The 24,715-nt window shown below is 29.9% G+C and overlaps 1 protein-coding gene across 3 annotated transcripts in view; it reads right to left on the minus strand.

Moving 5' to 3' along the window:
• Positions 1–4,282: 4,282 nt before the first annotated feature.
• LOC118179961 (lysosomal cobalamin transporter ABCD4-like) overlaps positions 4,283–24,715 on the minus strand; it is a 34,817-nt gene continuing 14,384 nt past the window's right edge. For all 3 annotated transcript variants that reach the window (XM_085811471.1, XM_085811470.1, XM_035349118.2), the window contains one exon: positions 4,283–13,331. In XM_085811471.1, coding sequence (XP_085667597.1) covers positions 12,995–13,331 — 337 coding nt within the window. In that variant the 3' untranslated portion in view covers positions 4,283–12,994. The remainder of the gene's footprint in view (positions 13,332–24,715) is intronic.

Consider the following 24,715-nt stretch of genomic DNA (forward strand, 5'->3'; position numbering starts at 1 on the left):
GTTGAAAGGCTTTCTCACCTCCCCTTTTCGGAGTGACCGACAGAAACAAGGGAAATCCTGTCCTTGCAATACTTTATTCGACGGCATCCGAGAGCCTGAAATACAGAAAGCTCTGCGGATGTCAAGGACGTAAAAAGTGCTCTAGTGTACGGCATGCAATTCGAGGCAGCCCAGCAAGTAACTCGTACAGATCTCCACACAGTCAGAGCTGTGCGAATCCACGAGCCAATGGATCAGTTGATAACTTGTTTAGATGATTTATCCAGACAAGTCAATGCTTTGATACGAAATAGAAGTGAGAACAGACTAGCTCTAAGGTGTTGGAGATGTGGCGCTGAAGGCCACATACGACGAACTGCATTACAGAATACTCCAGGTACGGAAAATAAAACTGATGATTTGACAAGACCAGTCAGTGCCTTGAGAAGAAATAGGAGTGAAAAGAAAATAATCCTACAGGGCTGGATCTGCGGTGTTGAAGGCCACATATGAAGGAACTGCAGAACACTCCAGAGCACGGAAAATAAGACAGACGATTTAAACGGACAATTAAATGCCATGAGATGGAAAAGGAGTGATAAGAAACCAAAGTGCTGGAACTGAGGAGCTGAAGGCCAAGTACGAAGGAGTTGCACAACACCCCAGGGCACGGCAAATAAGACCACTTCGCAGGAATGATGCAGAAAACAAATTAATAATCATATCGCGGAGCAGAGTTTCAACGATAGTGGAAAACCCCATTTTAAAGCACTTGAGGTTTCTGTAGTGAGTGATGACACTAATGGACTATCTATCAATGGGCATATCGATGGAATTCCTTGCAATATGATCATTGACACAGGAGCTAATGTTACCATCATTCGGAAAGATTTAGCTCTAAAGTTTAAAGATAAACTCATTTGGACGCCATCCTGTGTTACCCTCCAGACTGCGTCTGGTTTTGAGATCGACATAACTGGGAAGTTAAATGCGAACATCACATTTTAAAATGCCGCCTAACATCACACCGCATACGTGTCAGAGATTACAGATCCTTGGGTACTCGGATTGGATTTTTTAAGGAAATACAATTTTTCGTTGGACTTCAAAACAACAAACTGCTTTCAGCATCAGAGGACATAATTACCCATCATCAAAAGGGATCCTCACCTGGAAACCTCACCGACTCCTTGTGTGAAAAACCCTGCTCAGAAAGCTGCCTAAATAGGGAATACTAGGGTCGAAGAGAAACGCAAGACTATCGGCTATTCTCCATCTCAGATGCTCTTCAGTCGTGACCTTCGTCTGCCTTGTGATCTTTTGTTTGGTCGTCCTCGGGATGCACCTTGATCGCCTGAAGAATACATTCAAAATCTCCAGGCCCTGTTTGAAGTGATGCACAACTTTGCACGAGCGCGAGTCAGCTTGGCGATGGAGAAGATGAAGCTCCGATATGACACGAGAGCTACTGGACATCAATTCAATGCAGGAGACAAGGTGTAGTTGTAGAATCCGACTCGACGGAAAGGACTCTGTCCGAAATTATGATCACATTGGGATGGTCCATACAGTCCTAAACAGGCTGAACGACGTCGTGGTTCAGATACGTAAGTCATCGAACTCTAAACCTATATTCGTTCATTACGACAAGTTAGCACCTTACTATGGCCATAGTACGTAGTGTATATAATGGTAAATAGTATCAGACCATTGTTCTTTTTGTTTCTAAATTTGTATTTGATTTGTTACTTATTGCAATTATTGTTTGTTATTGTAATGTAATGTTTATTATTGCGTTTTTGTCTTAGTTGTAAGTTTAGCTTCCTGTCCAGGACGTGCAGTCCTTGGGAAGGGGGAAGTGTTACAGATTATGTATTTATTTAGTTATTTTAAGTAGAAGTAATTAAAATTGTTTTATATTTCCGTGCAATGCAGCACGAGATTTATTCGAAGAGAAAGCTAGGCCAGAAAAATTAAAAATGCAGGAGCACGCACATTTAATAAATAGATATCTCGTAATTGTACTCTTTTGCTATCTAGGAAAATCGAGGAAATACAGTCAAGTCTTTAATCCGGACTCGTCGGGACATCGGCGATTCCGGATTATCGATCATCAATTTAAATCTGGTAAGATGGCATGCAGAAATTATAAAATTAAAAATATGAAACCGTAATTCATGAAATAAAGAGCAATTATGATCTAAAGGGTATCAAAATTTACAAAAAAAAAAGCTTAATATTTATTTGTTTACTTTATTATACATTTCTTTCAATGCGCGCATGCGTAAAGCATACATTACGCATAGTCGAAATTAGAAAATTGCAACCAGAAAACTATTTGATGTGTATTCTTGATAGTTATAATGACGAGGAATTTGATTTAAATCATATCAAAGACGGAGTACATTGAGATGAAATACATTTAGTAAGGAATTATAAGCCGAAAAAACATCTGTCCTGAAGATGAAGATAGTGCTGACAGATAAACTTCCAGTTCATTGCGCGCCGCGACGTTCCCCCCCCCCCCGCAGAGCAGCGTGCAACTGATAAACTGATTTCGGAATGTTTAGAGAAACAAAGGATATGCTTTTATCCATTTTTTGCAGCAATTCCACTTTTTGTTTGATGGACATCGAAACATGCTTTCGCTTTGCAGATACTTTGGCAGCTGCAGAATCGGAAATTCTTTTTGACATAATCAAGTTCAAGTTTACTTTTATAAAATTGCTCTAACAGTCTGCAAAAAATAATAAGCCGTGTCCAATTAGAAGATTAAGGAACAATGCAATCTACAACATTAACTGAAATATATAATTTTAGCTTAGCTTATACCGTCCGTTATACATTAAACGCGCATGCGCAGAAAGTTTGTAGCTTTGAGGTCCGGATTAAAGACTTTTGACTGTACTAGAATATTCTCGTGTTAAATTTAAAAAGCATATAAAAGCTGGAGGAAAACATCTCAATTCAGTTATTTCCTTAATTCTTGTGGTTTATTGTAGCAAATTCGCGGTGAAATCGGATTAGATTTCTGTGCTTTGAATTAAGTTCTATTGAACGTTTTAGTAAAAGGTAACTACTGTGAGACATTGCAATATTGTACGAATTTCTCTAAGGAAATTTAAGCATTTTGTATTTATTCTTGGTATAAAAATTAATTTTATTCAATTTATTACAAACCTGTACGTACGCAACAATATTGTTTTTCTCAAAATATCTGTCTTTTATTTGAAATTATCAACTAACTAAGTTTGTATTTTACCCCTGGCCACATTTCAATAACACTTGAGACAATAACCACTTGTTGGATAGGCTTGATATATGGTATTTTATAGTTTTTGCATGCAACATTAAGGGCCACTTTCTCATAAAATTTTTATAAACATTCCTTTTAAGTATCTATCCCTAGTACTTTTGTTATATTTGAATAATGCAAGATAATATGCTCTTGCAACTTTTTTTTTCGCTATAAAGAATCAACGAATCTGTTACTAATTCTATTACATTATGCTATGTACGAAACTTAGTACAAATACCGAAAATCAGCTGACCTGAAATCTGCACAACCTCTCAAAATGTAAACATTCAGTTTATAGGTTCGGGAAACTGCAATATGGAGAACAAAATATTGAAGAAAAGATGAATACTTACCAAATCGTTGACATCATGTTAAAATCTTTCTCCCCCCTCCTCCATCTGCATCGAGGTAAGGATGCGGACAACTTTACTCAACTTCAAAACTTACTTGGTTGTATTTTCGGAGCCTAGTTATTTCATGAGATAGCTTATTGTTTTATCCAAATTTTTTATAGATAAAATTAAAAATATTTTTAATTTCAGTGATTCTTGATACAGTGGCAGGTAAGAAATGCATTCATGATTTTACTGCTTCCAATGTTAAAAAATATAAACACATTCCATTGACAGTAATATAAAAAGTGGGAATTTTGCAAAAGATGGAGGGAAGTGCTACTCCTCAGTTTATAGCAGAATAGAACGGAATTACAACATGGGCCATATATGATATATGGATAAATAAAGAAAAGCTGTTGAAATCTTATAGCAACAATGAATTCTAACACTAGAAATTGTATATGTTGTCCTTATTTATTTTGCACTTTTAGTCTAAATATTATGATTTATCATTTCTATCCTTATCTGCAAAATCCTAAAAATTTGCACAACTGCTGGTGTCAAGTATTGTGGATTTCTGGCCTTTTACTGTATTTTCAAATGTTTAAATTTTAAATTATAACCAGAAAGCCATAGTGATATAAAATAGCTAAAAAACAATGCATCTTCATTACAAATATAACAAAACAAATTTTATTCATCCTACATAATCCATAACATAAATCAGAAAACATTTCAAACAGCAAGAAGAGATTTTTTACATGCATCTTTTTTGATGAAAAAAAAGTCATACATTGTTGGTAAGGTTAGGTTAATTAACAAAGGCAAAGCAACTCAAGGACTATTTGTCGCTTTTGGTAAAAGATGTGAAATGATATTCTTTTTTTCAGTTATATTCAAAATTTTATTTGAATATAGCTGAACCTGTACCAATTGAACAGTCAGAGATGTGCAAGAGGACCATGATTGTGCTGTTAATCTCCTATATCACTGAGACTCCTTGTGATTTTTTTTTTCCCTACACATTCAATAACACCATTACACAGGAGCCCATGCCAACTACATTTACAAGAGTAATAAGTTGTTTTAGTAGTATATTCCATAATTACAATGAATCTTGCATGAAACTGACTATTAATATATTTAATGATGGCAGCTTATAGAAGATAAATGACATAATAAATTTAAATAAAAAATTCAAATATATTATGTATTCATATGGATATTAGTAAAAATGCAAGTAATAAAGTCTACTTCTCCTCTTCAACAACTTTACATCAAAATACCATACAATACACCGAGATGACAAAATAAGAAAACACGTATTCATATGAGGGATGTTCAAATATAAACAAGAATTTTTTAGCTAACCTTTACTGAACATAATGAAATTACTTGCATATTATTTTCTATGAGTCATCTGCTCTTACAATATTCTTACTTTAGTGTCCAGGACACTTCTTAATTCCAGAACAATTATCTTTTTGACTGTATGTTAACCCATTTTTGTGCAATATCAGTAATCTGTTCATTAGACTTGAATTTCTTTGATATTCAATACATGTCACATTTCACTACAGATTGCTATAAAGTGTTGAGTGACTGAAACCAGTCTCTTTTTTTCTTTGTGTTAAGATGTCAAGAAAAGGAATCCACTTGGCACTCACTTTGCTAAATTTAAGATAGTCTTTAACAAATATTTCCACACTACCAACACTTGTTTTTAATTACTGTGATGGTAATTGTCTGGTTGGCCTGGATAGGTGTATCGGTTGCAATCAGCAGTAAAGGTTCTCACCTGATGATTGTGTGGTTCATATTCAACTCTTATCAGTCTTTAAAAGCATCAATCTACACCTAAGATTGAGAAAGACACTCACTTGTAGACTGATTTTTAAGTCTCAAATAAATATGAGACAGATAGATTGACACCTTCATATTCATAATTCTAATGGTGACTCATTATGCAGCACTGTTGTCAAATTTCTTCTCTGACATTTTGTTTACAACTAATAAGTTATGAAAAGAGAAACTAGCACTACTACTGACAAGTTCAAACATAATATGTTTTGCCCAAATGAGTCATGATTAAGTTGACTCATTACAATAGAGTATAAAATTTTTTGTTTATATTTGAACACCTCTTATATAAATATAAAAAATATAAAAAAATTAACTAATTGGCATTTGATAACTTTCTTGTAATGAAAAACAAAATAATGGTAGGAAATAAAAAACAGAATCCCCCCCCCCCCCACATTAGATGCATGCACAGGTTTTAAGTGATAAATAATGTAAATATACACTATATAAAGTTTTACACTTTTTTAACAGCACCTTTTACATTTATTAATAATTTAACAATACATTATAAAATATTCTATCATCAATTAACTACTGTAATTTTTTTTAAATCTTTCTTTTTATGCAAGATTTTAGATATTGATTTTATATCTAATTTGAGTTCCAAAAATCAAGCGAATTGAAAATACATATATAGTACTAGTTTGATAAATTATGTCTATTATAAAAATATAGATATCCCTTCTAAACACATTATTGAATTACTGGTTTATTTCGATAAATTTATTGCTAGAATTTTAAAAATTGTTAATATATATTTTATAGTGAATGAGTATAAAATTAGTGTATCAAATTATTCAATTTTTAGAATTAGTGAATCAGTGAAATCAAAATTTTTAGAATCAAAATATGAACTAAAGAATCTTTTATGCTGTTTTAATAGGCATTTAAACTATCTTAAAAGTTCTGAAATACAAAAATTAGATTCAGTGACAACTTTTTTAAAGACTTTTAGTGCAGGTGAGAGCTTCTAATAGCTATGAAGAAACCTAATAGGTTGTAGATATATAGTCAACTGAAGTGATTTCAGAGTGAAAAAAACTTATTGTGACATTAAATTTGTTTAGTATTTCAAAATTAAATATATCACAATTCAAAAAAGAATTTACTATATTGCTTCTGTGGTATATATGCTTAGATACAATGGCCGTGATTATATTTTAGAATGTGAAATACAAAAGAAAAGACTGCTATTAATATCAATAGTCATGAATTTCATAAATTGAATTTTTAATTAAAGTAAAACTGAAATTGAAACATTAGTTATAAAATTCCAGCATCGTACCTTCTTTTGACTTTAATATAATTAATACTGCTATTAAAATCGCAAAAGAAAAAAGGTATAAATAAGCCATTTTAAGAGTCATGTGCATGATGTATACAAATAGATTAGAAAAGGAATTTTCCTTTTGAATTGTTTTGAAAGGAAAGCATAGTTTATGCATTAGTAAATACTGTATTTGTGAAGATATGATTGGTGACATAATATTAATGAAGGTAAAGTTATCGCATATCGACCTACTTTTGTATATAAACAAGGTGCAAAACTTTTCTTATCTATTTTGTGATATTATTTTCAATGCTGATAAAATGAAAAAAATTTAATTAATTAAACTTCAGAGCAATATTATAATAAAATATGCTTGGAAAGAATTTTGTCTCATAATAGCCTTTAAGATTAGCTAGAGTGAAATCTCAGATGAAATCACATGTTTGGAAATAAGAAAGAGTACAAGTAGATATATCAAAACGTAAATGTGTGAAAGACTAACACTACAGAATTCAAATAAAAGATGCACTTTTTTTTACATTTTTTACAAACATTTTACATTTTTACATTCTTTTACAAACATGCACATTCTTTTATACTGTGCTGTATACCATGATTATAAAAATACAGTGATTATAATTATAGAAATCTCTCTATGACTAGAATTAAGTGCTTTAACTGCAATATCAAAAAATACAAAAACTAGTCTTTATTTCTACAATATATTATGCCAAAAATGACAAAAAAAAAAAAAAAAAAAAAAAAAAAAAAAAATCAAAGTTTCTGCACTTTACTTAATGTGCATTGTTTTTATAATATTTAAAAATGATTAATGAATTTATAAAAAATACAACCATTTGCATATTTTGCATCAAAACACTCATATTAGAATTCTGTATGCATAAAAATATCAAAAAGAATACAATAATTTTGTTGTCCTGTTTTGCCATAGAATTCCATACATTTATTTTGGAAAAACAAAAGCAAAATTGCAGTTGGCATTTACATATTAATATGCCACCCAGACAGGAAAGTAGTTAGTAACACTGACTGCCATACCAAAGGGCTCAGGTTCAAGTCCCACAGAAGGCATGCATGTTTGTAAATGTATAGTGTCTGTGTGGCATGGAGACATTCAAAATATACGACAAGCCAAAAGCTCTTTCGAGATGTTCGTGGTAAGGGAAGACGGGTGGGAGAATCCCAAACCCATCCTCTGGGATGTTATACTTCAAAATTGTGGCAGAACTGAGCCAAGTCAGCTTGTCACCTGTATGGTACTCCAAGCTCTTTCTTGCCAGTGACAGATGCAGTTTTGTACTCCTGGCCATGGTAAAATTCTTAGACTTGTTTTGATTAGGTCAGACAAATGAGATTAATTAAAACAACAACAACAACAACAAAAAAAGTTATCTCATTATCAAAAACACAAAGGTTTGTTTCTTATTTGGTTACAAAATTAGAAAATGAAAAAATAAATTTTCAAAATTATTATAAAAAAAACTACAGAACTATGATCTATAACAGAACTATGATCTTAGCCATTAAATAAATATAAACATGTCACTTAGTATTTGTATTTTTTATTATTTATTTATGCATTTTTTTAATAAATAATAAAATTAAAATAAATTTATATGAAAGAGAGAACTTGCACTTGGAAAACATGCATACTCATATATCATAAATTATACTGACATATAAAAAACTTGCATACTCCTACATCACACATACCTTAAAATGAAAATAACATAGTACTTTCAGTAAATAAGATTTCCTCTCAATTACAGCTGCCAGATTTTTATGACAATGCCTGTGGAATATCTCCTCATTTAGTATTGAAAATGTCTAATAATCTCTTTCTGCATTAGAATGTACAGAAATGTTTCTGAGAACATCCATAAATAGATCACACTGTTCCCTTTTGTACTTTTAGAATGTTAATAATGTGTTAGATATTTGAATGACTAAAAAACTTTTCAATTTACCCAAATTCTTTATGAAATGTAATCATATGGCAGGTTACAATTATCCTTGTGCATGGTTGAGTAACAAGTTGGTAAAATAGATATAAATGCATTTAAGAATAAAAACTGAGCATATAAAATATTTTTTAAATTATAGAAATGTTGTGTTTTTGAACTATTAAACATTGCAATTAAATTTTTACACTAAGAAAACTATATGAATGTATTCCTAGGCTATGGAGCTAATTAAATACTTGAATTTCATAACTAATTTAAAAAGATTTAATAAAAACTAAAGTAATACTGAAATTCAGTATTAGCAAAAAGCTTCCAAGTATAACAATGATGAAAATTGAGCAAAATAATTATATGTATATTCAATACAAAAACTCCTCAAAATTTTAAAATACTGTAAAAATTACTTCCAAGTTCAATATTATGAAATTATATAAAACACATTTGTATAACATGTATTAAAAATAAAAATACATCATTGTAATATACAATACAGTACCTGCCACTTATTAATCTCACTGGTTAATAAAATCAGCCACTTATTATATTCAAATTTCGAAAAACCAAAACAAATATATGTACTAATCAATAGAAAAAAATACTGTTTATGAAACTCATCTTTGACATTATAAAACTTGGACTGAAGAAAGACTGATTCTTCAGTACCTGAATGTCCTACTTGTACCTATCAAAGCTGTTTGTAGTTCACCATTTAACTTACTGTGGAACCATGACTTATTCATCATTAAAGTATGTAGTTCTTTAAAAAAGGTTTGACTAAAACTTTTCTTTCATCCCCAATCCCTGTACACCTGTGAGACATTGTTTTCAGAACTCTTTATCGACAGAGGAGCTCAGACAGACAGAATATTCTTATCTTAACATTAACAAAAACAATTCTCTAGAGCATTGATTCCCAAACTTTTTCTTACATGGATTGTTTTTAAATGAATGGAATAGAAAAGGTTTTCTTAACTGAATTCCTTATATTTTTTTCTAATATAGAGAGTGTACAATATAATCATAATACAAATAATTTCAGATAAATAACTTAGAGACTTAAGAATATAACTTTGATTAAGAATATGAGCAAAAGTTTTTAAATGGTTTATTAGATTTATGCTTAACTATTTTTTATATTATTATTTTTAAATTTACAAATATATACAAGTTTCCAGAAACTAAATTGCATTTCAAGTTTATTTAATGCTGCAGCTGCAATTGATATATTGATAATTTTTTTTATATATATTTGGCATAAAGCTGTATAATTTTTAAATCATCGTGTTCAAAAGTTTTCAAACTGTATCTTGTTTTCTATCCTGATTTTGAGTTCTTTGTATTTTCTTTGTGTCTGTTTTCTTGTTTTACTTTTTTTATATTGCATTTATTGAATAAAATATTTTATATTAAAAAAAATATTACTGATTTCAAAATGTATTAAATAATTTTAATGTTTTTTTCTCTCATAGCTTTTTACATGGTTTCTACCTTACTACATGGTACAGCTTTATACCAATAAATAATTTGAAAAAATTTCTAATCGATGGAATCTTGATTATGTCAATCAATTGGTAGAGCATAAATGGTCCTTGATCATCACTGATCCATTTTAAAATTTCATTGATCCCCCAAATATCAATGAAACTTGTTGGGAACCCATTCTCTTGAGGTATTGTAAATGAATGTTCCTTCTGGAATATTAGCTAATAGGATGTGGAAGTGCAACTTCTGCATCCCATATTTTAAGGTTTCCACAATCAAAATCCTTCCTTTGGAATACATTATGTTCACAGAGAATTCTAAAAAATGCTCAGGAAATGTAGGGAAAACTATAGGCTGAAGAAAAACAAACTATTGGTCATGCCTGTAATCATGAAGTAATAAATTGGCTTAACAAAGTGCAATCTTTCTTCTGGCTGAAAATGTGAGCTTTAAAATTAAATAAATTACTGGAAGAAGCATTTTATAAATTTGCTGTGTTTAATTTGCAACATATCAAAAATGCCTAAGCAAAAAGATTTAATGAAAATTTCTCAAACAGTGCTGTACAATATGCATAAAGAAATAAATACAATTGATGAAGCAGTAGTAAAACATGCAAATGTCTCAAGGGAATGAAAAAAAAGATGGAAAATCGAGAGACACTAAAATTAGTTTTCTAAAATGGTTTTAAGCAATGAAACTAAAAAAAGTTTCAATTTCTAGAGTTCTTTTCAAGACAAAAGCTGTGAAATTTACTAAAATGCTAGGAAAGAATTTTGTGGCAACTGACAGATGGCTCACAAGTTAGAAAGAGAGAAATAGCATTGCTCATTGGGAACTGCATGGTGAGAAGGAAGAGGCAGATCATCATGTGGCTGATAACGGGATAAAAGACGTTTTACCTGGGCTGCTAAGTGAATAGAAGCTACATAAGATATATCACTGGACTGTGTTACAGAACATTATCAGAATATGCATTAATATTAAAAAGTGAAACACCAATTGGTTTAAAAAAAAAAAAAAAAAGTTATCTGTTATTAACATGCAAAATAAATCCATTCATTAAGAAAACAGTATTGGTTACTGAGAAAAGCAGAAAACCTTCATGTTTTTAAGGGGACTCATACACCTTAAAACCCATAAGATATTCGAATAGGTGACTGTTGCAATAATTGAGATAACTTACTATTTTAAAAGCAATTACTACCAACTTTTTACAGCTGGCTACACAACATAGCCGCTTTCTGAAATAGTAATCAGAAAGTTTGTGTTGCCACAAATATTTTTATAATTTAATCCGCTTTGTGATAACATTTTTCATCATGTTTCCAACTTGCACGCAAGTTTAAAACATTCTGTTTCACAATTTAATTTCATATTTAATATATAGCTTTTATAACATTTGGAAGCTACTGTGAACCTAAAATTCTAAAAATTTCATGTTAAATTTTTATTTTATTTTGAGTTGAGTTTATAAAATGTATTTTATTAAAAAAATTTGTAATGTTTTCGTCCATAAAATTTTTCGATATTAAAATATTCATCAGATTGTTGGTTCAGTTAGAAAATAGTGCCCATATAAAGAATTCCATCCAATTTTAAGTACGTACCATTAGCCATTTTTAAAATATCATGCGCACAAGGTGGAAACATGGCGAAATATTTTGTCACAAAGAGGATTAAATTACAAAAATATTTGTGGCAACACAAACTTTCTGGTTATCAATTTCCAAAGCAGCTATATTATGCAGTCATCTGTAAAACGTTGGAAGTATTTGCTTTTAAAATAAATAAAATATCCCAATTCTTGCAACAGTCACATATTCGAAGATCATTAGGGGTTTAAGGTGTATGAGTCACCTAAGGTATCAAGACCTCACAGTTGCCCAATTTTTATAGAACAAAAAAGGGGAATAAAATAAAATAAAATAATAATAAAAAAAGATATAGTACTTTGCGTGTTTTCCTTTGAAATGAAAGAGCAAAATAAAGAATGAAAGAAAGGTAACTTTACTAATTAGATACTATTCAGCACACACCCCTCTCATTTCTTTCTTTAAAACATTAGTATCTCTTTCTGAAAATACAGCTTACAACATTCAGCCTTTAGATTGGGTAATACAAAAAATTTCAAAATATTGATAAGATGTTCAGAAAATGATGAACAGAAGTGAATCTTTGTAAAAATGCACACACTTTGAAGGAGATAAGTTAAGTCAATATTTCTGCTACAGGCTATGCATATTACAGTTAATGCAAAAGAGCCAGTCTCTTAAAACACAATCAAAACTGTTTTTGAAAATGTGGCTTGTATGAAGAAGCTTCAGAGGAACTGCAAGCTCTAGCCAACGTTTCAGACATCACTGAGGAAGCTATGAAAATTCATTTTAAACACTTACCAGTTATTTTTCTACAATATTGTGGCCAAAAATAAGCATATTTTTTATAAACAATTTTGTATTCAAGTTGATTATATGAATTCAAATCAGAATTCAAAATAGTTTCAAGTATAGCATGTATTAATTAAGATATGTAGGCATTAATGTAAGATAATTTTTAATTATGGTGAAAATAAGGCATTTTTACTTAAAGTTTTCTTTTTCTGACGGATGTGCAGAACTGAAAAGACCACTTTACAGGTGATAAATGAAAGGAAAACATATTTTTTCAATAGTTATTATTTCTTTTCAAAATTCATCTTTGGTATGATATATTTTAAAACATGGAGATAAGTGAACATAAGTGATAGGTACTTTATATGCAATACAAATACATATGATCTTTAGTCAATTTCATCTACTGGAGTTAAAGTCCAGCCACCTTCACCATCAAGATGAAGAATATCATTGTGGAATTGTACAAGACTTGTACGGTGTCCAATGCTAACTAAAGTTATACCTAACTCAGTACATTTTTTGTAAAGTTTTGTCTCTAAATCAAGTCCTAAGGCACTAGTTGCTTCATCCAAAAAGGCAAGTTTTGGTCTATGATAAAATAATCGAACAAAACTGAGACGTTGAGCTTCTCCAGGTGAAAGAACATCATACCAATTCCAGTCTATGTCATCATCAAGTCCAGCTTTTTTTAAGACATGGTCCAATTCAGCAAAATGCAAGTAACTGTAAAAAACATTTTAAATGTTTTAATTATTTAAAAGAGTAAAGATAAATAAACTCTGAAAAAGTACTACTATCAGACTTTATTACAACACAAAATATGTATTTTAGGTCTACGATTATACAAAAGAAATACTGATCAATAATGGTTGTGTTATATAATTTTTTGAACAATTCCTATATTTTGTGATGGTTTTAGTCCTAATCTTTCCATTACACTGAAAATTTTTGTAATAAAACTTATTGTTCTAACTTAAGAGATTATTTGGGTGTCCTTCTCAACTTTGACATATATTGTCACCATTCAATTTTGGATTAAATGACCTTGCTTGCAAGCATAAGTCATCAAAAAGAGCAGGTTGAAATACATCAAGACTAAAAGAATTGAAATCTTAGAAAAATTTAGAGCACCTTTATTCCTTCCTAAAGAAGAGGTACCTATGTCAGTTAACCTCGAAACAGACAGAATTTTAAATAAAATCCATATCAATTTAAGATGATTTTTATGGTTTGTTTTATGATCAATGGTATAATTTTACACTGCCATATTTTTCTTCAATATACACTTAATGTATCCCTTTGACATTTTACTGACTGAAAAATTAGAGTCCCAAAATTGCAGAACTAGGGTTTGTAACTTAAAAAAAAAAAAAAAAAAAAAAAAAAAAAAAAAAAAAAAAAGAAGAAGAAGACTAAATACTATTCATTAAAAATACACTGTGTTTCAAAAAGAATAAACATATTACAAAGTGTTATTTTGTCCAAACTACCTCGGCTCGGCTATTGGCAAAACGAATACATAGTCTAGTTTATATTAATAGCCGCTAGATGTCAGTTGTCTTCTGTTTTGCGTTGTAGCCGTCGCATGTTTAAAATAGCTACTTGCAGCAAAATCATTTTGTGTTCGAGTTTGTAAAGTGCAATTCCATGATTACAGTGCAAAGACGTTTCAATTTGAGGTACCAAAGTGATCCTCTGAATGGGTGGAACATTCGCAGATGGTATAGACAGTTTGTAAATACAGGATGTGTATGCGAAGGAAAGTCCTGGCTGTCCTAGTGCTCCCGACGAAAATGTTGCATGAATTCAACTGCTTTCCAACGTAGTCCTTCAAAATCACCATACCAGTCGGGAGTTCTAACTCGCCATACCAGTCGGGAGTTAGAACTGCCTACAACAACAATTTGGCGTGTTTTGAGACGTCAGTTGGTTATGAAGCTGTACAAGTTACATTTGTTAGAGGCTCTGCGTCCTGATGACAAACACAAACGTATGGCATTTTGTAACGAGATTATTGATGATAACACTTTCGCACAACGCATTGTGTTCAGTGATGAAGTGATTTTTCATGTTAGTGGTCATGTAAACAAACAGAATGTTCGAATTTGGGGCCTACCAAACCCACTTGCAACCACTGAACATGTACAAGATTTGCCCAAAACTAATGTGTTTTGTGCGATATCCCAATCATCCGTTTACAGCCCATTCTTCTTTAATGGAAACATGGTTAACGGTCAGCAGTATCTTGCTATGTTACAAAACTGGTTGTTTCCGAGGCTGCACGAAGACAACTTCATTTTTCAACAAGACAGGGCACCCACTCACTGGTGCCTCCAAATGCATGATTATCTGTATTAAACTCTACTGAACCGTTGGATTGGTCTTAATTTTACAGACTATTAGTTGACTAGTTGCATAGCAACCAATGGCTGAAAAGAATAGATTGGGTTACTTGTTCTATACATGAAGGCTATCTGCCTAAGGGATGAAATGTTTTCAAGACAGACTTTCTGAGGGAAACAAACTAGTTCCTACCTTTGATACATATAAGGCAAACGTGAAAACCAAGAAGAAACTTGTTGGAAATTGAAAGCTGAATAAGAGAAATTGCTGAATGTTCTTAAATGCATCCTCTGTTTGATCTGGAGAACAAAAGGATTTGTATACTTTCATATTGTTCTCATGTAAAACCTTAAAAAAAAAAAAAAAAAAAAAAAAAAAAAAAAAAAAAAAAATGTCTAAAAAAGTCGAAAAACTTGTAGAAACAGCTGATGCCCAGTGACTAAGTAGAAAAATGTAACATTTTGTATAGTCCATGAAGTGAAATATAAAATTAATAAAATATTCAATATGCTTTAATTAAGTAAAATATTTCAAACCTTTGCTGTGCAATTTGCAAAATTAGAACACTTCTTTTGACTTGCTCAATAGAATCTTGCTTCAATAGATAACAGTTCTGATTTAGAACACAGAGACTAAAGAAACTTTTCTCTAATTTTGGAAGTATATATATATATATCTTGCTTCTAAGACAAGCTCAGTAGAAATATTATTACAATAGATATTCATTAGAAAAACTATTCTGTAAACTCAACAGTCGACACAAATACCGATTATTCTGTATGAAAGCCCAATGGGGTATTAAAGCAATTTTTGCCATATTAGGTACAGGTTAAACATTCTTTTTCTATTAGATGTGAGAGATCATTATAACAAGTGTCATCAGTCTAAAGTTATAAAAATATAATTTCCTTGATTGTTAATTATCTTACATAGAATAAGATTTCATTATTATTAAAAACTGTGTTTGCTACTAGCAAAGAACTTAAATAATTTTCTTAAAATTATGTGTATTTAAATATTTATTTAATACACATAATATTTAAATATTTATTTAATACACATAATATTTAAATAATTATTTAAATTATTGCACATCACAAAATTTGATTCTTTACTGGTTCAAAAGCATTTTTGTGCCATTTGTTACGAGTGATTTGAAATCTAAAAGAAAACTCAAAGACAGCCAAGTTGACTTGTAACTGATAATTGATAACTGCAGCCTTGTAAATTTGAACTACGCTACAGCAACATCAGAACTATGTATCTTCCCCAGAATGTAACTGCTTTGATGCCACTAATGGATCAAGGAAGTATCCAAAAGTTAAAAATGATTAACATGAAACATTTTATGAACAGACTTGTGAATGATGAAAGTTTCCTGATAAAATTTAAGTTGGCATTTTCAATAAAAGATGCTATTTACAGACATGCAAATGCTTGGAATTCCGTTACAAATCGAACTCTTAGGAAAGGATGGCAGAATATTTTATTTTCAGTTAACTTTTATTCAGATTCATTTGATAAAGAATTTGGCAGTGTTAAAACAGAAGAACAAGGTCTAACTAAAATATTTAAAACCTTTACAAGAAGAAACAAAACTAAAGAATTTGTTTCTAGGTTTGAAACACCTGATATAGAGGCATGGTGTGAATGTGACAAAATTTGTCTGTAACAGAAATGCCAACAAAAGAAAATTTAATTCAAAATGCATTGGTCCAAGAAGAAACAAATTCTGATTCATCAAAATCTTTAGATGACACAGAAATGAAAAGCATTTCTTGGAGCAATGCAGAGAAAGTTTTTTTTTCTTTACATTTTTGCAATTTTGTGAGAAAAACTTTCAAACATCTCTCTTTTTTATTTATTTTTTATCATTCTCATTCCCAGAAAATATGATCAAGTTCAATATTCTTAGGGGTTCCAAAACTCTCTCTTTTCTCTTTGTTGACTTGAAAATTAATTTTGATCATTTGCCACATATTTACAAGAAAAAGAAATCATATTTGGCACAAGCTCTGTTTAATTAATTTTTGTTATATTAAAGCTTCTTTCAATTTCAATTACACTAATAAGAATATCAAAGTTTGCTTTTTGATTAAGCAAACAGTGTAAGTTTCAATTATTTTATCACTCTGAATGTCTGTGAAAGAGAAATTATACTTGGCATAAGCTCTGGTTAATCAATTTTTGTTACAGTAAATCTTTCGATTTCAGTTACACTTATAAGAATAACAAAGTTTGCTTTCCGATTAAGCAAACAATGTACGTTTCAATTATTTTAGCACTCTGAATTTATTTCAGAACCATATTTTTTTGAAGAATCTCTGTTTATATTATAAACTTTTAAAATATCCACTGACTTCAGATTTTATTTTTGTTTACACAGGTTATGATATCCAAAAATTAAAACTAACATTTATGTGTATTTTGTTTTAGCATTTTATACTGAACATTAGCTTAAGTACAGACATACTGCACTTCACAGTTTAACTGTACTAAAAGCAAGAAAATATTTCCTTGTATATTTCAATGCAAAAATTTAGATGAACAGTGGTTAAATGATGAATAATTGTTTCTCTTGCGCTTGGTTTCTTGTTTTATAAGATAGGCATAGATTTCTATTCAAAAATGAATTTGAAACCAAGGACAGCTGTAAGTCCTTTAAATCTGATACATATCAATGTAATTCCTGAACCAAAATTAAAATTTAATATGTTATTAGAAAAAAATTATGAACTGAAAATTGGAAAAAAAAAAATCATACAGAATATCGTTATAATATTGTACCAAAATAATCTGGCACAAGTCATGGTTAACTTATAAACTGCATTAGCTGATAATAAATGTCGTGAAACATATTGGCTTTAAAATTATACAAATTCTATACTAGTGGTATTAATTTTAAAGGAATTGTTTACACATTTTGAAAGAATTTGTGAAAAGCTTCTCTTCGATTTGTCATTATAAACTTTTCTTTCTTTCTTTTTTTGTAAACTGGATACTAAACCTATATTTATCCATAAAATTTAACAAATTACAAACACAAATTAGCTCTAGTCTTCAGGAAAAGATGTATGTAGATGGAACTCAGATCTCTTTTTTAGCTTCATCAGGAGTTGAATGGCTAAAGCCATGAAACAATGGTAATTCAGCTCCAGTTTGATTCTCAGTCACTGAAATGTCTTGTTGTACGAGTTTTCCAGAATTTTCTTCATGAGCAACATATATGCGTATGATTGCTCTTTTGCTTAAATTTTAAATGTACATATTGTCTTTTAATAATGCATGAAGTTATATGCAAACCATAAAGTTCTATTCTTAGTTAATTAGAAATATAGTTATCAGTTGCATTAGTTCAGAATACTTTTCCATTAATTGAGTTATTCTGATTTCTATTAAGATGGAAACAAAAATCCTTGCATCTTTATCTTGCTAATAATGCTTTCTACCTTGAAAGCCATAAATTTTGGATCATTATTCATGAGAATCTGGTAGAATTGTGCTCATAGAAAATTATGCATAAACATCCGAGTTCTAGTCTTTTATATGTAAACTTCTAAGATTTAGTCCTCTTGCAGGATATCAGCTACCCTATTATAATTTTAAAGGCAATTACGTATTTATTCCACATGAAAACAGGGACGCTGTTACAATTGTTCATTTTATGATACTGGAGGATTTTTTCCCCTTTGAGGTAAAAAATAGAAAATGCCAACTGAACATATATGCTTGTTTTCCAAGTTAACCTGTTGCCTGGTTATTTTGAGTTAACTTGGTCTTTGAAAGTAATTATCATGAGTTAACTTGCAATTTATGATAGATTCCATCAGGTTCACAAGCAAAACCTTTTTTTTTTTATTTACTCTGAATAAACTCGCAATGTGTTTCGTGGCTATGCTGGTGACCTTTACAATGTTTTCTTATGAGAATAGGCAAGTATTAAGGCATGCCTCTTTCAGCTGACCATCTGGCACCTATCCGGCTGCATATGAGGCTATTTTTATTTCTGTCAAGCATGTTAGTTTAGTAATTCAGCCTGTTTTGCAATTTGATGTGCAATACATGAATTAGAGCTTGTAAATTCCTTCGTAAACATCTTATGTTTGCCCAGATTGTAATGTGCCTTTATGTGTAGTGCGATGTTTTAAGGTCTACAACATTTAATTTGAACTAAAATTTTTGTTTCTTTTACATAATTTATTTCTTTTCAACCATTTCTTTTACATTTTCTCTATACAGATAAATATTCAATTTATGATTATTAAAATTAAAAATTATTTGAAATCAATTAAAAAACCCCTCAAAGCTTTCAGATTTTATATTACACCCAGAGGGGCGTTTTTTTTTTTTTTTTTTCATTTACACATACATACATGTCCCGACAGCAGCATATCTTTAGAAAATATCAGTAAATATTTAAAAACAGCATATCTTTAGAATTTTCAATAGATAGTCTCGCGTGCTGGAGATAAAACTATTTTATTCTGCACAGTATGTTGCCACTGCTTGCTTTGAAATCATTAAGTTTCATAATCAAAAATTCATCAAGTTTAAAAAATATTAAATAGATAATAAAACAAATTCAAAATCAGATCTCCAGGTGCTCATATTTGGATAGAGGACTAGGTTATTCAAAATTTAATGGCTCTAGGTATCTTTTTTTCACAGTGTTTCTCACACTGCATGCACATTCTGCAGATTCTTCATTATTTAATTTCTTTAAATATAATATAGAGTGATAATATTTAGTGGCAACAATTTGAAAAGTGATAGAGCCATTTATAGTGATTTGAAGCAAAATGTTGTTTCAAGACTAAAAGCCTTTCTGGGGTAATGGGTTCATTCTTAACAAAAAATATAATAACAAGTGAATGTGGGACAATTATTTACCATAATTTAAATTTTTTTATGTGTTGCATAGTAAAAATATGGATAATTTTTGCATGGAAACTGAAAAATAAAAGGTTAGTTGAAGGGTTAAGGAATGTTTAACTGTGAACAACAATATGGAATATGTGAAATAATAAATCTGAAGTTACTTGATAGTGATAATTGTGATTAACCTGTGCTAGCTGGCATTAATGATGTATGGTAATGGCTTGTTTGCATATCTTCTTTTTGTATGAAATTAATCATCCTAGCTCTTTATCCAAATGCACTATTTCACTTCAAATTCTTACAACCTTTAATCATCAATCTTTATCCAAATGCACTATTTCACTTCAAATTCTTACAACCTTTAAAAGGCAGCTGCAAAGAGACTGTCATTGGATTTGTTTTCTTCCAGAATTAAGCATCTATATAAGTTCAAATATACACATTTATATGCCATTCTTTCTATTAATTCTTTTAACATTTTTTATACTAGGAAATTGCTCTCATAGAGCTATAAATCTTTAATAATTATATGAACTGCTTCCTTTGTAAAGTATCAAATTTCAGTTATTCTCTTAGCATCTTTTGGGAAGTCATTATAATCTGCAGATTATTTTCTAACACAGCTTACTGACTAAATCTGCAAATCAAAATTTGCTTGATTGCTGTCTTTTTAACAAATATAATAGATTTGGTTGGGAAAGTAAGAGCAGTGGATGCATTTCTAATACCATTGCATCATGATGCATAATATAAGGAATGTGAATAATTTATATTTTCCAAACTTATGAAAATAAAATCTAGGATATTTTTAATAATTTCTAATAATGTACTTAGAATATTACTTGGGTTTTTTAATGGATATTTTGATTTGGATTTTTAATATTTCACACCATAAAGATTAAATAATCTTTAATAAACATTGAATACTATAACTTCATCAGGAAGAAAAGGGTCCTAATTTTAAAATATTAAAAAAAAAAGCTCATTACAACAAGTTACTACTACTAACATCTGTGCACTTCACATTACCAATTACTATTTCTTACATTTGTGTTGCACATTATAAAAGTATTGAAATGTCAAATATTTGAATAATTAAAACTGCAAAGAATATGAACTAATTCCTATTTTTCACAGAAGGAAAGCTCATAGAAAAACATATGGTTAAAAAAACTCCTTAAATTTTCATTATTAATTACATGATTATTTAAATTTTTATTACTAAAACCTTAGTAATAAAAATAAAAGATTAAATAAAAGCAAGAGAGTAATTAATAATGTAAATTTAACTCATCATTCCTTCACTTGAAAAAACAATCAAAGCTCAACATTGTGGTAGTAATACAATAGTAATTTTGAGGCAGATTTCTAAAGAGAAACACAAAACCAAAAAGTTTAAAATTTCTGAGAATTATAGTTTTTAAACTTACATGAATTTCCCCATAATATTTACCAAAATTTTGTGGGACCCCCATAAGTATTGCGCAAATCTGACACATGCATGAGTGAAACAAATTTTTTCGCTTATATTGTAATATACTATTGCAGTTTTAGTCATTAACTTTAATTTCTAATTTTAAGACACAGAACAATGTGAAAATTTTAAATAAGTAACAGACAAAATGACAGTGTCACGTGCAAAGCAAGGAAAATGAATGTTTATATTATAAAAAGAATGCGTCGAAACATTTTTGTTTTTTCCTTTGTCTGTATTGTCTTATCTTTATTTATTTTCAGATACACTGTGTAAAAATATTTGGTAATTGTAAAATTATTATAATAAGTTAAAGAAATATAAAAATTGCTAAAATTTTTGGCAACTCCCTGCTGCAGGTCCCACACAAACCTGCTTTAAACAATTAAACAACAACAAAAAAAAAAAAAAAAAAAAAAAAAAAAAATCAGGATAGTAAACCCATAAAATGTGTTCATAAACTGCCTTCAGAATATGAACATAAGATTATTAGTTTGAAGAATATATATATATATATATATATATATAGAGAGAGAGAGAGAGAGAGAGAGAATACTTATAAAAATTCATTCTATATACTAAAGGCATTAAAACAAACTTTAAAAAAATTTAGTCAATTTATCTTAATTTAATCAAATAATTTTTGCTTAAAATTTTTAAAAGAAACATTGATTTTTTATGGGAGGGGGGAATTTGAATCAAGTACTCTATTATGTAAAAAATAAGAATGTTTTGGAGAAACTCCATTGCAATAAATGGGCACCCCCGCCCTCAAATTCAGGGCTGACTATGCCTTCTGCATCGACTGTCAGATACATGAGTCATCCTACAGAAGTGCATACCACATGCTAGAGTTGAGAAAAGACTATATTCACAACTTGCAGTTCCTTTTTGCCAACTGATGCTTTTTTGGCTAATCTTTGGAATATGGTAACAGGTAGTTTGGCAACATTTTGTTAAGGCGATAAAGGTTACTAACTAGGATTTTAGCAGTGTACATGGATAAAGTCAAGAGTGTGCGCAATGTCATTTTTGTGCAATTCTGGGATGTTTTTTTAAGTGAAAATAGGTTGACGTGTACATGGATGATACCGTGTATGTGCAATTCTTAAAAACGCAGCAAGCAGTGGGCGATTCTGCACTTTGTCCCAATTTTGCACCTAATCTTCGTCATGATTAAGCACTTTTGTTCCATAAAAGTTCTAGCATAAGCGTAATTCGGCTAGCAGATTGTTGGGAAAAAATGTTGAGTTAAAAAAAAAAAAAAAAAAAAAAAAAAAAAAAAAAAAAAAAAAAACATGCCTTTACTTCGTGAAAACAAAATGCTGTTCAAACAAAAACTAGCAGGTTGCTGTAGCAGGGTTGGTCGCCAAATTTTCGCCAACAAAATCGCCAGGTTACCATAATCCAAAGATTAACCGCTTTTTTTTTTTTTTTTTTGTGTGATGGTATGTTGGATATCATGAAATCTCTACAAATAATAAAAGAAAGAGTCTGTCTGTGTGTGTGTGTGTCTTTTGTTTGCGCTGTGCTAATATACCCACGGCTACGAAATTTGGTATATAGGTGCATCTAGACAAGAGCCATTGCACATCGAAGCGATTTTTTTCGAAATTCAAATTAGAATTTTTTTATTTCATGCTTTATGACGAAATCGCATCATTTTGAGACTTAATGGGCTATAGGAAAGCGAGATTTTACTCTACACACTCCATTTTCACATCGTCATGAAACGTAGGCACTTAGCTATTTTATGAACTTAAAATAAATTTCGGATTTCAATAAATCGATTCAATACAAATTTATTTAACAAAGGGAGCTTAATACCTTTTCAATGGGGTTTTTTCTAAAAAAGTTTATTTTTAAAAATGTACAGTTTATTTTTCTTTGATTTTTGGACACGTTAAACTTTTATCCTTGCGGCTGCTTTTACAAAAAGAATTTTGGAAAAATGGTAATATTTTGTATTTTTAAACAAATTTTTAAATGATGCTTCCGAGTACACTTCTCACATTTCACATATTTAAAAATGTGATTTTGGCAACAATTTTCCTGTCTTATTGTTGTTGATAAATTTTTGATGAAACCGCATCATTTTAAATAGTTTCATTCTTTTAGAAATATGGGTTTGGCAACAATTTTCCATCGTATTTCGTATATCACTGTTTTTAAGAGATTCGCATATTTCATTGTTATATATATATATATATAATACATTTATTGATGTATCTATATACATTTTTATTGATTTTTTTTGACAAAGTTGTTCTGCAGAGTAAAATTCTGTGCAGAATTTTATGTTTTTTGAGTTGCTTTCATGTTATTTTTTGTTTATTTCACTGTTTGTAACATACTGAAAAGTTTTGCATAATTTTTTTCCTTCAACGGAAAGTTAGTTAATTTTTTTATTAGGATAATTAATAATGTATTAAGGGATATAGCTTATTTCATCGTAATTTTTTTTTCTTGAAAATATAAGATAAAATATCATTAATTATACTTTGCTTTTCAGAATTTTTTGTTTTTTGTATTCTTTTATGTTATTTATTGCTCATTTCACTTTTTTTAAGACATTGAAAAGTTTTGAGTGATTTTTTTTAGGAAACAGTTCTTAAGATTTTGCAAAGGGAAGTTGACTAATTTATTTATTAGGATAATTAATATTTGTATTAAGGGATATTGCTTATTTCATTGTAATTTTGCTATACGTAATAACTTTTTTTATGAAGTTGTTCTGCAGAGTAAAATTCTATGCAGTTTTTAAATTTAATGTTTGGTGTTCCCTTCAGCTATTTTCCCGGTACATTTAAAAGCCAGACGAAGACTGGCAGCAAAGCTGCTAGTGTTGAATAAATAAAGGTCAGATAAGCAAGACTGCTGTATAAAGTTTGAGGGCATTCTCTAGTTATGCAATCTAAAAAAATTTAAAAATCATATATAACAAGATATAAAAATAATCAAGTAAATGAAATGTGATATTATACTAGTCCCTTGTATAAATACTTTAGTATTTGAGTAACTTGTAGACAAATACAAATATTTCAATGAAAATGACAAGAAATATATGATTTGAAAACATGTAAATTTTGGTACTATTTTTAACACTGGAAATTGGATATGAATACCTCACAATATCTGGCAGAATACTTGTTCTTCATTTTATCTCTACTTATTTGATAGCAACAAAGATAATGTGAAAGTGAATCACATTTTGTGGGATCAATTTAGACTTTCAAGGTATACTGTTTAAGTAAGAAATTTCTTGTAATTTTTGTGCAATCTGTATTGTTCATTGTGAGCAAGGTAATTATTGCGTTAAAAATGAAATGGGACTCCTGTATGCATAAGAAGTTCCTTAAGTCTCCCTCTTTTTTTATTTTTTGTCTAATATGTAATCATATTAATTGGCTAT

The sequence above is a fragment of the Stegodyphus dumicola genome, chromosome 2 (assembly GCF_044657685.1).
Source record: "Stegodyphus dumicola isolate Sdum_Otavi_A_Nest chromosome 2, ASM4465768v1".
NCBI classification, from domain to species: domain Eukaryota; kingdom Metazoa; phylum Arthropoda; class Arachnida; order Araneae; family Eresidae; genus Stegodyphus; species Stegodyphus dumicola.